The sequence below is a fragment of the Vombatus ursinus genome, unplaced genomic scaffold, assembly GCF_900497805.2.
Source record: "Vombatus ursinus unplaced genomic scaffold, bare-nosed wombat genome assembly UNPS02014704.1, whole genome shotgun sequence".
Taxonomy (NCBI): domain Eukaryota; kingdom Metazoa; phylum Chordata; class Mammalia; order Diprotodontia; family Vombatidae; genus Vombatus; species Vombatus ursinus.
Genome location: NW_020954482.1, coordinates 1 through 14,689, shown reverse-complemented (window position 1 = coordinate 14,689; position 14,689 = coordinate 1). Strand labels below are relative to the sequence as shown.

General features: G+C 36.8%; 1 gene segment (V, D, J or C); it reads right to left on the bottom strand.

The window, feature by feature from the left end:
* Positions 1 to 4,046: 4,046 nt before the first annotated feature.
* LOC114042689 lies at positions 4,047 to 4,711 on the bottom strand. The segment is given in 2 exon segments: positions 4,047 to 4,501; positions 4,584 to 4,711. Coding segments are annotated over 2 exon segments (465 nt in total).
* Between the last annotated feature and the right edge of the window lie 9,978 nt (positions 4,712 to 14,689).

Below are 14,689 nucleotides of genomic sequence, written 5' to 3'. Positions count from 1 at the left end.
AAGGGATGGAGAAGAGAAGTTCTTCATCTACACCACTCCCAGGTAGCAGCTTTGAATCAGTTCAAGTGGTCTGGAGAGAACAAGACCGAGCAATCAAATGTTCTCTGTCTTGGTGCCCAGAATAACGGAGGACTTCTGCTGATGACACCCATTGAATATGGTTATTTGTGAGGCACCAATTAGAATCATACGTTAAACAACCAATCAGGCTGAAGTTATAAGAGTAGCAGTGGTTGGGAAGTGGATCCAATGTGAATGTAAACATGCAAGTGCTAACATGTTGTGCTGGGCATAGAACCATATGTTCCCTCTTATTAAAGATAAGGTAGCTACTCTAAATACAAGTAGTGCCCAGCCTTTCCCCAACTGGCAAAATGGAACTGCTCCCACCTTAGGGTAAGGGGTTGCCAGTACTGGTGAACGGTTGTTATCATTATGCGTCTGACTACTTAAATCAGTGAGCAACTTCCTGGAAGCTATGTCCATAACAATCTGTGCTACCCAGCCAAACAGAAAGGAAATCCTTTGTCTGGTGATTTCTTGGATCCAATCTCCAAGAAAATTGACCTAAGAAGAATAGAGTGTTTGGGGATATAGTTCTGGCTAATCTTCTCAAGGCCTTCTTTATTCCTTTCCTAGAACAGAGCTGCCTTAGTCTCAAGATCCTTGCCCCCTCAGAGGACTCCATACAACCTGGGAAAGTCATTCAGGTGCCCATCACCTGGCATCCTTTGAGATGGTTTGTGGAACTCTTTCCCAGAAGAAGGACTAGTACTGTTGGGAAGTATCTTGGTTTCCAGTGGTATAGAAGTAGTAATGTAGTTGTCTGATACTTGAAAACCTCTTTCTCTACCACATTCTGGAATAGTTCTCTTTCTCAGGGCATCTCTAAAAGTTCCTCTTCAGATTTGTTTCTCTGGTTCCACATCATTTATACAATCTTAGAGGCTCTTGCAGAAATCTTTTGCAAAGTAGATCTTAATCCAGTTTAGGACACCATATTAAATTTTCCTTCTCCCATAACTAGTTCACTTGATGAAAATTAGCTCAAGGTGTGGCTAGGTGGCACAATAGCTAGAGCACAGGACTTAGACTCAGGCAGACCAGAGTTCAAATCTGGCCTCAGACACAAAACACTCACTAGCTGTGTGGCCCTGGGCAAGTCACTTAAAAATGTTGCCTAACCAAAAAAACAAAAACAACCACAAAAAAAAAAATAGAATGGGGGGTAGCTAGGTGGCACAGTGGATAGAGCACCAGCCCTGGAGTCAGGAGGACCTGAGTTCAAATCGGGTCTCAGACCAAATACTTGACACTTACTAGTTGTGTGACCCTTGGCAAGTCACTTAACTCCAATTGCCTAAAAAGAAAAAAAAATAGAATTGGCCAAATGGAAAAGGCAGTACAAAAGCTCAGTGAAGAAAATAATTCAAAACAAAAGTTAGGATTAGTCAAGTGGAAGCTAATGACTCAATGAGATATCAAAAAACAATAAAACAAAATTGAAAGAATGAAAAATTTTTAAATGTGAACTATGTCATCTGAAAAACAAATAACCTTGAAAATAAATGGAGGAAAAATAGCTAAAGATTTCTTGGACTACCTGAAATTCAAGATCAAAAGAAGAGCCTAGATATTATATTTTTAGAAATTATCGAGGAAAACTACCCTGATATCCTAGAACCAAGGGGTAAAATATAAATAGAAGAATCCACCAGTCACTTCCTGAAAGAAATCCCAAAATGAAATTCCAAAAAATGTTCTAACCAAATTCCAGAGCTCAAATACATAAAGAGCTGAGTCAAATTTATAAGAATACCATAAATGAGATGTTAAAAGAAACCATTGACAAGGGTTATCACAGGAGAGGCTTGAAGGATATCATGAAAGTCAGGCTTTCTTCCATTTCCTGCCTTCAGGTAACCCAGTGGGTCTGACTTCCCAGACTTTCCCTCTGGCCTGGAAGGGCTCCTGGTATATGCACTGGAAAATGAAATAACAGGAAGGAGATTCCCCATTAAGGAAAGATATGTCAGATCTCTCTTTACCCTAACTCAACCCCCCTAACACCATTAATTAATTCATTTTAAGCCCAGTGAATTCATGATGGTCTAAATTTCTGCGCTTTAGTTTTTTTCCTATAGTTTGAGGGAATTATTATACAGTACTATTTATCAGTAAAAGGATTCTACTTCATTCAAACCAGCCGCTCTCAATAAACTTAGCCTCCCCACTTCTTCCACGGCGTTTAGAAAGAGAGCTTCGAGTATATTCTCTTTCTAGTTTTTCATAACCTCCAGTTTAACTTTCTTTGAGCAAAATGTGCCCTCATGGGGCATTAGTTTGTCTTCTACCTTATCAGAGCATTTTGGACTGAGTTTCTAAATGGAGGCCCCATTCTCTTTATTTAGAAGTCCCATGTCTGCTGTCACTATGTCCTCAGGAAATAGAGTATCTTTTCCCTGCTCTTATCTACTTTCTCTTTAATTTCTACTGAGCAGGAAATGAAGTAGTTCAATGTTCTTATTTCATGAGGGATAAGGGAGTAAAGATGGGAAAGGAAGGGTAGGGGTTTATGAGGTCCATTAAGACCTTTCAAAAACAACAAATTATTTTCTTCTCAGTCACTGGAATTGTGAAATCTCAAATAATGCATAGAATCTGAACTATGTCAATTCTGTATATTTTTGTTTTCCTTTCTTGGCACAGAATTTGTATTTTTATTTTTCTGTTGCTGCTTCATAATCTGTAGAAAAAAATTAAAATTCCACATATTATGTAGTTAAATTTTACAAATAGGACCTTTCCCCCTTTTTATTCTCTTTGGGATATTGACCTAGCAGTGGTGTTGTTGGATCAAAGGGTATCTTTTTTGAAGGCCAAGAAATGAAAATTGAGGGGATACCCATCAATTGGGCAATGGTTAAATAAGCTATGATATATAATTGTGGTGGAATATTATTGTGCTTTAAGAAACGACAAGCAGGATGATTTCAGGAAACACTGAAAGAGTTACTTGAACTGATGCAAAGTGAAGTGAGCAGAACCAGAAGACAGTTGTATATAGTAACACCAATATTGTGTGATGATCAACTATGATGGACTTAGCTTTGAGCAATACAATGATTCAAGACATTCCCAAAAGAATCAAGATCAATGGATATGGTATCCATCTTCACAGAAAGAATTATGGAATCTGAATGAAGATCAAAGCATACCACTTTCACTTTTCATGTTTTTATTTGCATTTTTTTCTGTTTTTTTCCTTTTGTTATGATTCTTCTTTCATAATATGACTAATGTGAAAATATGTTTAACATGAATGTGCATGTATAACCTATATCAGATTCCTTACTGGAATCTGAAGGGAGGGAGGGAAGAAAAATTTGGAACTCAAAATCTTATAAAAATAAATGTTGAAAACTATCTTTACCTGTAATTGGATTTTAGGTGAGATTTGAAGGAGGTCAAAGGGGCAGGAGGCAGGGATGAGGAGGAAAAGAATTCCAGTCAGTGACAACACACATAGTAGAGAGATAGAATCTGTTGTGAAAGGAAGAGCAAGGAGATCAGTGTCATTGGACTGATGAGTGTGTAGAAGGGAGTGAGGTAGAATAAAACAGGAAGGAGTCATGCTATGAAAGCTTAAATTGCTTAAAAACCAATAGGATTTTATATTTTATCCTGGAGTCACCAGAATTTGGGGAAAATAGTCAGACCAATATTTTAGGAAGATAATTTTGATAACTGACTGTATTGTGGACTGGAGTGAAGAGAGTAAGGCTGGGAGAACAACCACCGGGCTGGCATGGTAGTCCAGGTGTGAGTTGGTAAAGGCCGACCTCAGAGTGGTCGCAGTACTTGAGCAGAGAAGGAAGGGTATACTAGATATGTGATAAAAGTAGAATGAATAGGATATAACTACCAATTAAATATGGGGTAATGGAGGAAGTGAGAGTGAAGCATTAAGAATGATAGTTAGCTACTGGAAAAGTTGCTTTCTCCTGAGATAGAAAAGAAAAAAAAACAACAAAAGCCATAAATAGAAACGGTTCAGATTCACTCTACACCTGTTAGTGCATCTAGGCATCTTGTACTCTGTGCATCATGAGCTCAATCCCCCTCTTGCCTGACTGATGTCTCACTTCCTGGTAGGGGAAGTTTTTGTCTGGTCTCACATTCCTTTTCCTCACTGTGTCTCTTGCACAGTAATACACAGCTGTATCCTCAGTCTTAAGGGAAGTCATCTGTAGAGATATCATGTTGTTGCCATCATCTCTGGAGATGGTGAATCGACCTTTCACAGAGTCTGCATAGTATATACTACTAGTACTATAAATGCTTGCAACCCATTCCAGTCCCTTCCCTGGAGCCTGGCGGACCCAACCGAAGTAGTAACCGCTGATAGTAACTCCAGAAACTTTGCAGGAGAGACTCAGAGAGCCCCCAGGCTGTCTCACATCTCCCCCAGACTCCACCAGCTGCACATCACACTGGACACCTGCAACACAGAGACATTGATTAAAATCAATAGTCACATTAAGTCACCATTTCATATTGTCCCTCCTTCTCCATAAAACTACCTTGGAAAATAGTCAAAAGGAAAATCCAGTTCAGTCTAAACTTCATGGTGAGTTTCCAGGTTAGTCCTCTGCGTGAAAGGACACAAAGAGCTTGGGCTTGTCTCCCAGAGGAGGTGCAGGTACAGGTTTGGGGCTGCTTTTCATTCCAGTAGGGAGGGACCCAATTTGCATGTCTTCCTCTATTCAAAAAGAGGAAGAACACCTTCTTCCTCCCAGTCAGAAGTTTCTTTCCTGAACTTCAGAGAAAGTTCTCCTAGAGCTGGTTCCAAAGCACTGGGGAATGTTGGTGACACTGAGACTCCCAGAGCTCCCAGATGGTTTCAACTCAGTGTCAACCACCCCACATCACTTCAATAACTCTAAACAGTTGGATCACATGAAGTAGGCCTTTCTGTGCTCCTAATAAGCTTCTAATTAATCTTAGTCCCATTTCTGATTGTCAAAACTGCTCAAACATCTTCCATTTCCAATGACCAGATTGAATCTCTTTTATGAATCACTTTCTTCTCAGGGTTCCTTTTCCTGATCCTTGGCACTCTATTGCTTCCTGAGTTAACTTTTTGTCTCCTTTTACCTAGGATTACATTTCACCTAAATTATTTACCCATAGTCCCTGTTATACTCACCCATTGCCTTGCTAGGAATAGCTAGTATTCCTTGTTTCACTTTTCTAGGTGGAGAAATTGAGTTATGAAAGTCCCAGTGCCCAATAAGAAAATTGCAAGTCTCTTCCAACAAATACCTTGTTTCTTCTATTTGACGTGACAGAAGAAATTGTTATCCTGTGTGACACTGACCTAATAATCTGATTTATGGAGCAGGTATGGCTCAGATTTCTATGAGATGATCCTCAGAGTTCAAGTACCATTCTTATCACCCAGAATATCTAGCTCTGCTGCCACCTGCTGAATATTTAATTGTATACTCAGAAACATGTTTCCATTCTCACTTCCACATTTTTCTAAGAAGGGAGATTTGTAATTTCAGGGCCCTTATCCTTTTAGAGATCTACACCTAGAATTTTTCCCAAGACCATCTTTTCTTTTTTCAAAGACCCAACTTAGTGGGGGAAAAAAGAAAAAAGAAAAAGCCATCAATCCTTCTCTTTTTTTTTTTTTTGGCTAGGCAATGGGGTTAAGTAACTTGCCCAGGGTCACATAGCTAGTAAGTGTTATGTGTCTGAGGCCAGATTTGAACTCAGCTCCTCCTGAATCCAGGGCCAATGCTCTATCGACTGCACCACCTGGTTGCCCCCACCATCCCTCTCTTAACCCTCATTATAGCTATGGAGTTTTCATCATAAAGCCGGGAACCATGTCTATTTCTTTTCTTTCCCCTCTTATTGTTATTACATCTTGGGTCACTCCTTTTTACTCTTTTATTTACCAAATTAAAGATATTTTATAATACAACAGAGTAGTGAACAGTGTTCAAGAACTGTAGAAGAGAAAAGCTTAGATTGGCACACGTCAAGTGCTGAGTCCATAAATTATTGTTTCAGATATATTAGTGGAAGAGTCTTAGACTTGGAATTTTTCCAATTTCAGACATAAAATGATCATCCTATGTGTTCTATTCACAGTTGGTAAAGGTTGCATAACTTGGGAGTGTCTCATTCATTTTCGGTAAAGCAAATTTAAATAAATCTCTATATTTTTAACTCCCTTAGTTAACATGAACAATTTTAATCACCCTGAGAATATTTGGGGTCCTTGTTCATATGATGAAGGCAACTGATGCCATGTGGGCAAGGTCTAGATTAGCCATGTCCCTTGGGTTGGTATAAAAAAAGCAATCTAGCCAGTTCTATTTTAAATAGAGGGAGAGTCAGCTCTGTTGTCAGAAGTTGAGCTAAGGAGAAAAGCAGCCCCAAGGAATACAGTTGTAAGAACTGCCCACCAAAGACACTGTTCCCATAAAAAGTAACATTTTGACTATTATAAAGACCCAGGTGCAGTATAAAAGGCATATAAAGGAAGACACTGTTTGCATAAAGAGAAAAAACTGATAAGTAGATATATAGAATGATTTTACAAATATACATATTTGTGTTTAATAGCCATCTCAAGGGTAGAGGGGATAAAAGAAGATATTTACCTGATAACTTTTTAAAAGTTTGTTTAAACTTATCTAAAAGGAATAGCAAACTGTGCATAACAGATTTTCAGTTTCATGAGCAATCATTTTTTATTAAACTACATTATGGAAATGGTTGTTTTATTCCATAAATTAAAAATTAAATGAATTTTAAAACATTTTAAAGAGCAATGTGGAAATTATACAATAAGAGAAAGGAAGTCAAGGACTTGAAGTGGCAGAGACTTGAGTTGGCTTGGCGATGTGTGTTCCTTCTATGTATCTTTCAACCAGCATACTATGCATGGGCCCACTCTTCCCATTGACTCTGAGTATATTTGTGGGAAAGTGTGCCTCATATTTATAGTTGAAAGGTTCATGTTCATGTTCTAATTGCTGTCTTTGCTTTGAACTAGTTGTGTCAAGTGGTTTGAGTCCTTGAGTGTGGACTCACAAATACCTGGGGTTGTTGACCTTATGATCATCCAACCTGTAAACATGATCTGGAGGAGTAGGCCAAGAGGAGAATGCTACATTGGAAATCACACCCCCAAGGGAAGAAGTTTTTTAGATTTCCTTCAACAGGAATATAAAGAAATTTGTATTAAAATCTGATCAGATATTCTTAGTCATGTGACCAACAAGGAGAAATCTCTTTCCTCTCCAATCCTCACAACCTTTCAAATGTTTCCAAAATAACAATATTGCATGAGAAGACAAAACAATTTCATCTATCAACACCATCTAAGCACTAAGAATTCTAACAAGGCAGCACACTGATGAATTAACAGTGGAGAAAGCTTATCCTTAATCTCTAACATGTTCACTCAGAATTCCCTCTCCTACCAGCTCCTAAACTCTTAGAGAGGTGGCACAAACTGACCCATGGCTTACAAGTGAAATAAATTCTTCCCGATCCATACTGTGCAGCAGAGGTGGAGGTATAGAAAATTAGATTTTTGTTCTCTTTAGAGTGGCAATATGGCAGCATGCTGTGCTATAGCAGGTCTTAGCTAGAAAAACTAAGGAACAGAGGGAACTGGAGTAGGGAGCCAGAATGTATACAACTCGACCAAGTGCAGATGGGGCCTCAGCAACCTCATAAGCAGGCCTCACGGCAACTGAATCAATGGCAGCAGTGTTGGTTTCCAGGCCTCTCAGCCCAGAGATACCAATGCTGGTATTTAGACAATTCCACTGTCCAATGCTGGACAATTGAGAAGGTCAGTAGGAAAGTCTGTAGCACCCAAGTGAAGGGGAGCATACTCTAATGCAGGCCATGCCAGCATAGCCCAGGCCACAGAAAACCAGGAGCATACCTTGTGAGCCACTGAATCAGCAATGGCAGCAGCTGCTCCCAGGGGTCTCAACTCAAAGACAGTAAAGGGGTCAAACAACTGGCCAAAAGGAGATTACAGGGTCTCTTTGCAAGCCCTGAGGAAGGACTCTGTTGCTTTATGATACTCAGATCAGGGTCACAGTCATGGGTGGCAGTTCTGGGGCAAGGAGGGGCACTAGCACACCAGAGCTTACAGTCACAGGGGGGTTCCAGGGAAATAAAAAGTGCTTGTGGTCACTCACAGACCAGAGCATAGGCCAGGAGAGTAGCAAACATCTCTCCTTAGAGCATACCACCTTGGAAGAACCAAAAATGTACAGGTGCCTAGAAATATCTTTGGAAACAGCTGTCAAAAACAAAAACAAACAAACAAAATAAAACAATAACAACCAAAAACTGAAGCACCCTCCACCCTGGAGGCAGAGCCATATTTTAACAAAGAGTTAAAAATCAAGTAATTGCCTGAGGATATGAGCAAACAACAGAAAAAAATTTTGACCTAGAAAGTTACTATGGTTATAAGGAAGATCAAAACATACACTCAGAAGAAGATAACTAAGTCAAAGCCTCTAAGAAAAATATGAATGGTCTCAGGCCATGAAAGGACTCAAAAAGGTTTTCAAAAATCAGGTAAAAGAGGCAGAAGAAAAGTTGGGAAGAGAAATGAGAGTGATGCAAGAAAATCATGAAAAAAGAGTCAACAGTTTGGTAAAGGAGACACAAGAAAATACGGAAGAAAATAACACCTTAGAAAACAGACTAGGTCAAATGATAAGAGATAAAAAAAAAAAGCCAATGAGGAAAAAAATGCCCTAAAAAGCAGAATAAGCCAAATGGAAAAAAGGCAAAAAATCCACTGAAGAAAAAGCTCCTTAAAAAGTAGAATTGGTCAAATAGAAAAGGAAGTACAAACGCTCACTGAAGAAAATAATTCCATAAAAATCAGAAGTGAACAAATGGAAGCCAATGACTTCATGAGAAATCAAGAAACAATAAAACAAAACCAAAAGAATGGAAATATAGAAGACAATGTGCCATATCTCATTGGAAAAACAACTGATCTGGAAAATAGTCCCAGGAGAAATGATATGAAAATCATTGGGCTAGCTGAAAGCCATAATGAAAAAAAAAAGGCCTAGATATCATTTTTCAAAAAATCATCAAGGAAAACTGTCCTTGTATTCTAGAACCATAGAGCAAAATAGAAGTGGAAAGAATACACCGATCACCTCCTGAAAGAGAGTCCAAAACAAAAACTCCCAGGAATATTACAACCAAATTCTAGGTCCAGAAGAAATATTACAATCAGCCAGAAAGAAGCAATCCAAGTATCGTGTGACCACAGTCATGATAACATAAGATTTAAAAATTTCTGCATTAAAGAATGAGAGAACTTGGAATATAACAATCCATAGAACGAAGGAGCTAGGATTATGTGTGATCCTGAATGGGGAAAAGTCATAATACTTGAATGAAATGAAAACTCCTTTACTTAAATTCTATGAAAGAAGGAAGCTCAGACATGGTGACCTGTTAAAAATCATAACTAAGGTAATGAATCATAAATTCAGTATCTAGGTCATAATTCAAATCATGTGTCAGATAAAAGCCACAACAAGAATATGGTGACCTGTTTGTCACCATTTGGTCATAGTATAAAATCTTATGTTTAGGCTTTTACCCAGTAACATTGTGTAAAAGCCCAAGCTCAGAAATGAGCTCATTATTAAGCAGGAAACCCCAAATATCCACTAATCAATAGTGATACACTCTCTTGCTCCTCTGTTTTTTATAATTACTGTGGGGATTTTGGGGGTTCTTTTCTCAGGATTTGCTAAATACTCTGACTTCTGCCCCAGACAGAAACTCTTGGCAGGGATTCCTCTCACTGCCCCAATGTAAGGAGCCCAATTGATTAAACTACTCCTAATAATCAATCTGGAGCTCTTTGGCCTCTTCCTTTGGTATTGAAGTTCCATCATGTTTGGGGAGAGAGGGGGAGACACAAGATTCCCTAGGTAGGGTACAACCAAGATTACAACCAAGAATCACCTACCCAGCAAAACTGAGTATAATCCCTTCTGGTGGGAAATGGACATTCAATGAAATGGAGGACTTTCAAGCATTCCTAATGAGAAGGCCAGAGCTGAATAGAAAATTTGACTTTTAAATACAAGACTCAAAAGAAGCACGAAGAGGTAAAAAGGAAAGAGAAATCATAAGAGATTTAGTAAGGTTAAACTGTGTACATTCTTCCATGGAAAGATGTTACTTATACCTCATAAGAACTTTCTCATTATTAGGGCAATTAGGAGTATATATGGAAAGAGAAGATAAGTGTGAGTTGAATATGAAGAGATGATATCTAAAAAAATAAAATTAAGGGTAAAAGAGGAATGTAATGGGAGAAAGGGAAAGGGAGAGGTAGAATGGGGTAAATTATTTCACATAAAAGAGGCTGGAAAGAGCTCCTACAGTGGAGGGAAAGTAGGGGAGGTGAAGAGAAGTGAGGAAACCTTGATCTCATCAGGATTAGCTCAAAGAGGGAATACCATACACACTCATTTGGGTATAGAAATCTATATGACCCTACAGGAAAGTAGGATGGGAAGGGGATAAGAGAAGGGAGGGCAGATTAGGGAGAAGGTAATCAGAAGCAAAACACATTTGAGGAGGGACAGAGTTAAGTGAGAGAGAGAATAGAATAAATGGGGGGAATAGGATGGAGGGAAATACATTTGGCAATAGTAACTGTGAAAAAATGTCAAAGCAAGTTTCTCTGACAAAGGACTCATTTCTCAAACTTTTAGAGAACTGAGTTAAATTTCTGAAAATAAGAACCACTCCCCAATTAATTCATGATCAAGAAATACAAAGTTTTCAGATGAAGTAATCCAAGCTATCTATTGCCTTATGAAAAAAGGTTTTAACTCACTATTGATTGGAGAAATACAAATTAAAACAATTCTGAGGTACTACTTCATAATTGTTAGATTGGCTAATAAGACAAAAAAAGAAAATGACAACTGTTGAAGGGAATCTGGGGAAAATAAGACATTAATGCACTGTTGGTCAAGTTGTGAACTGATTCAAACATTCTGTAGAGCCATGTGGAACTATGGCCAAAGAGCTATATAATCATGTCTACCCTTTGACCTAACAATACCACTATTAGGTCTTTATCCCAAAAGAGATAAAAAAAACACAAAGGAAAAGAGCATATATGTACAAAAATATTTATAGCTACTCTTCCCTGGAGGTAAAGAATAAGAAATTAAGGAGATGCCATTCAATTGGGAAATGACTGAACTTATGATGGAATATGATTGTGCTAAAAGAAATGATGAGTAGCATAATCTCAAAAAAACCTGGAAAAACATACATGAGCTGATGCAAAATGAAATGTATTTTGTAGTAACAGCAATATTGTACCATGACCAGCTATGGATGACTTAGTTATTCTCACCTATAGAAAGATTCAAGACAACCCTGAAAGACTTAAGATGAAACATGCTACATATATAAATACATGCATGGGAATTCATGCATAAAAACACATGAATATTTTTGCATCTATCTTGTTGTTGTTCAGTCATATTCTACTCTTAATTTAATTGAAAGAGATAAGCAGGAAAACCACATTTAGCTAAAAGGTAACATAGACAATAAATTAATAACAATAATAACATATATGCACCTAAATGGTACAGCATCCATCTTCTTAAAGGAAGCTTTCAATTAATTATGAAAGTTAATAGACTGTAAAACTACTTGGAACATCAACTTTCCCCTCTCAGAACTAGATAAATTTAACCTCAAAATAAACAAGAAAGAAGTTAAGAAGGTGAAAAGAATTATAGAAAAGTTATGTATTAAAGATCTCTGGAGAAAATTGAAAGAGAATAGAAAGGAATATACCTTTCCTCAGCAAGTAATGGTACCTACACAAAAATTAACCATTTATTAGGGCATAAAACCTCAAAATCAAATGTAGAAAGGTAGACATATTAAATGCACCCTTTTCAGATCATAAAGATGAATTTCAGATCATAACACAATAAAATTATATTCAGTAAGGTGCAGTGCTAAAATACATAAAATAAATGGGAAACTAAATAATCTAATCCTAAAGAATAAGTGGGTTAAAGAACAAATCAAAGAAAATAATTTCTTAAGGAGAATGACCACAATGACATAACATACCAAAATTGATGAGATGAAGCCAAAGCATTACTTAGGAGAAAATTTATATCTCTAAATGCTTACATCAACAAAATGAAGAGAGAACAAGTCGATGAATTGGGCATGCAACTGAAAAAAAAAACTAGAAAAAGAACAGATATAAAGTCTCCAATTAAATACCAAACTGGACATTCTAAAATTTAAAAAGATTTAAAAAATTGAAGTAGGAAAACCATCAAACTACTAAATGAAACTAGTAGGTGGCTTTATGGGGAAAGAAAACAATAAAATAGACAAGTTGTTGCTTGATTTGATTTAAAAGAGAAAAGACAAAACAAAACTACTAGTATCAAAAATGAAAGGGGTGAATTCACCACCAATGAAGGGAAAATTAAAGCAATTATGATGAACTATTTTTTTGCAATTGTATGCCAATAAATCTGGCAATCCAAGCAACATTGGAGAATACTTACCAAAATGTGTATTGCCCAGAATAACCAAAGAGGCAACACAATATTTAAATAACTCAATATTAGAAAAAGAAATTGAGCAAGCCATCAATCAGCTTTTCAAGAAAAAATTTCTCAGGGCCAGATGTATTCACAAGTGAATTCTACCAAAAATTTAAAGAACAATTAATTCCAATACTATCTGAACTTTTTGGAAAAACAGGTGGAGTCCTATCAAATTCCTTTTATGACACAAATATGGTGCTCATCCCCACAACAAGAAGAGAGAAAAAAGAAAAATGAAACTATAGACCAATTTCCCTCATTAATTTTGATGCAAAAATTTTAAATAAAATACTAACAAGGAGAATTCAGCAATATATCACAATGATCATACATTGTGACCAGGTGGGACTTACACCAGAAATGTAGGACTTATTCAATACTGGGTAAACTAGAGTATAATTGACCATCAGTAAGAAAATCAAGAGAAATCAAATGATTATCTTAACAGATATTAAAAAAAAAACCTTTTGACAAAATACAGCATCCACTCCTATTAAAAACACTAGAGAGGATAGGAATGAATTTAGTTTACCTTAAAATGATAAAAAAAAAGTATCTATCTAAAACCATCTGCAAGCATCATCTGTAATGGGGATAAAGTGGAAGCCTTACCAATAAGAAAGAGGTGAAACAGAAGAAGGAAGGAAAGAAAGAAGGAAGAAAGGGAACAAGGAAAGAAGAGAAAGAGACAGACAGACAGACAGACAGGAGAAAGAAAGAAAGAAAGAAAGAAAGAAAGTAAGAAAGGAAGAAAGAAAGAAAGAAAGAAAAGTAAAAAGAAAAGAAGGGAAGAAAGATAAAAAAAAGGAAGGAAGGAAGAATGATGAAAGGAAGAAAGGCATGGAAACCAGAAAACATTATGGCAAAAACTAAGTATAGAACAACATCACAGACAGTATACCAACATAAGGTTAAAATGCATACATGAGTTAGACATAAAAGATGGTAACATAAGCAAATTAGGAGATCAAGGAATAGTTTAACTTTGAGATCTATAGCTAAGGGAAGAATTTAAGACAATGTAAGAAGTTAAAGAGCATTATGAAATATAAAATGAATTATTTTGAATGTATGAAAGTAAAGTTTTCACACAAAAAAACCAATGCAAACAAAATTGGAAGGAAAGCAGAAAGATATGAAAATTTTTTTTTAGCAAACATCTCATCTCTCAAATATATAGACAACTGAGTTAAAGTTACAAGAATAAAATCATTCCTCAATGAATACATGGTGAAAAGATTTAAAGAGGCAATTTTTAGAAGAAATCAAAGTTATCTATAATCCTATGAAAAAAATGCTCTAAATCACTATTGATTAGAGAATTGCAACTTACAACAACACTGAGGTGCCAGCTTATGCCTATCACATTGGCTAATATGACAGAAAAGCCAAATAACATATGCTGGAGAAGATGTGGGAAAATTGGGACATGAATGCATTGTTGGTAGAGTTGTGGACTGATCCAAACTTTCTGGAGAACAATTTGAATCTAGGCCCATAGGGCAATCAAACTGTGCATACCCTTTGATCCAGCAAAACCACAACTAGGTCTGAATCCCAAAAGATCATTAAAAAGGGAAAAGGACCTACATATACAAAAATGTTTATAGCAGCTCTTTTTGTGGTGTCTAAGAATGGAAATCAAGGAGATGTCACTCATTTGGGGAATGGTTGAATAAGTTGTGTCATATTATTTTAATGGAAGGTTTTTGTGTTATAAGAAATGACAAGAAGGATGACTTCAGAAAACAAGGTAAAAGTTACATGAACTGATACAAAGTGAAGTGAGGAGAACCAGGAGAACACTATATTCAGTAATAGCAATATTGTATGATGAAGAATTGTAAATGACTTAGCTATTCTCAGTAATACAATCCAAAGTAACCCCAAATGATTGAAGATGCTATCTGCCTCCAGAGAAAGAACTGATGTTGTCTGAATACAGACTGAAACATATTAATTTTCACTTTCTCTTCCTTCTTTCCATCCTTCCT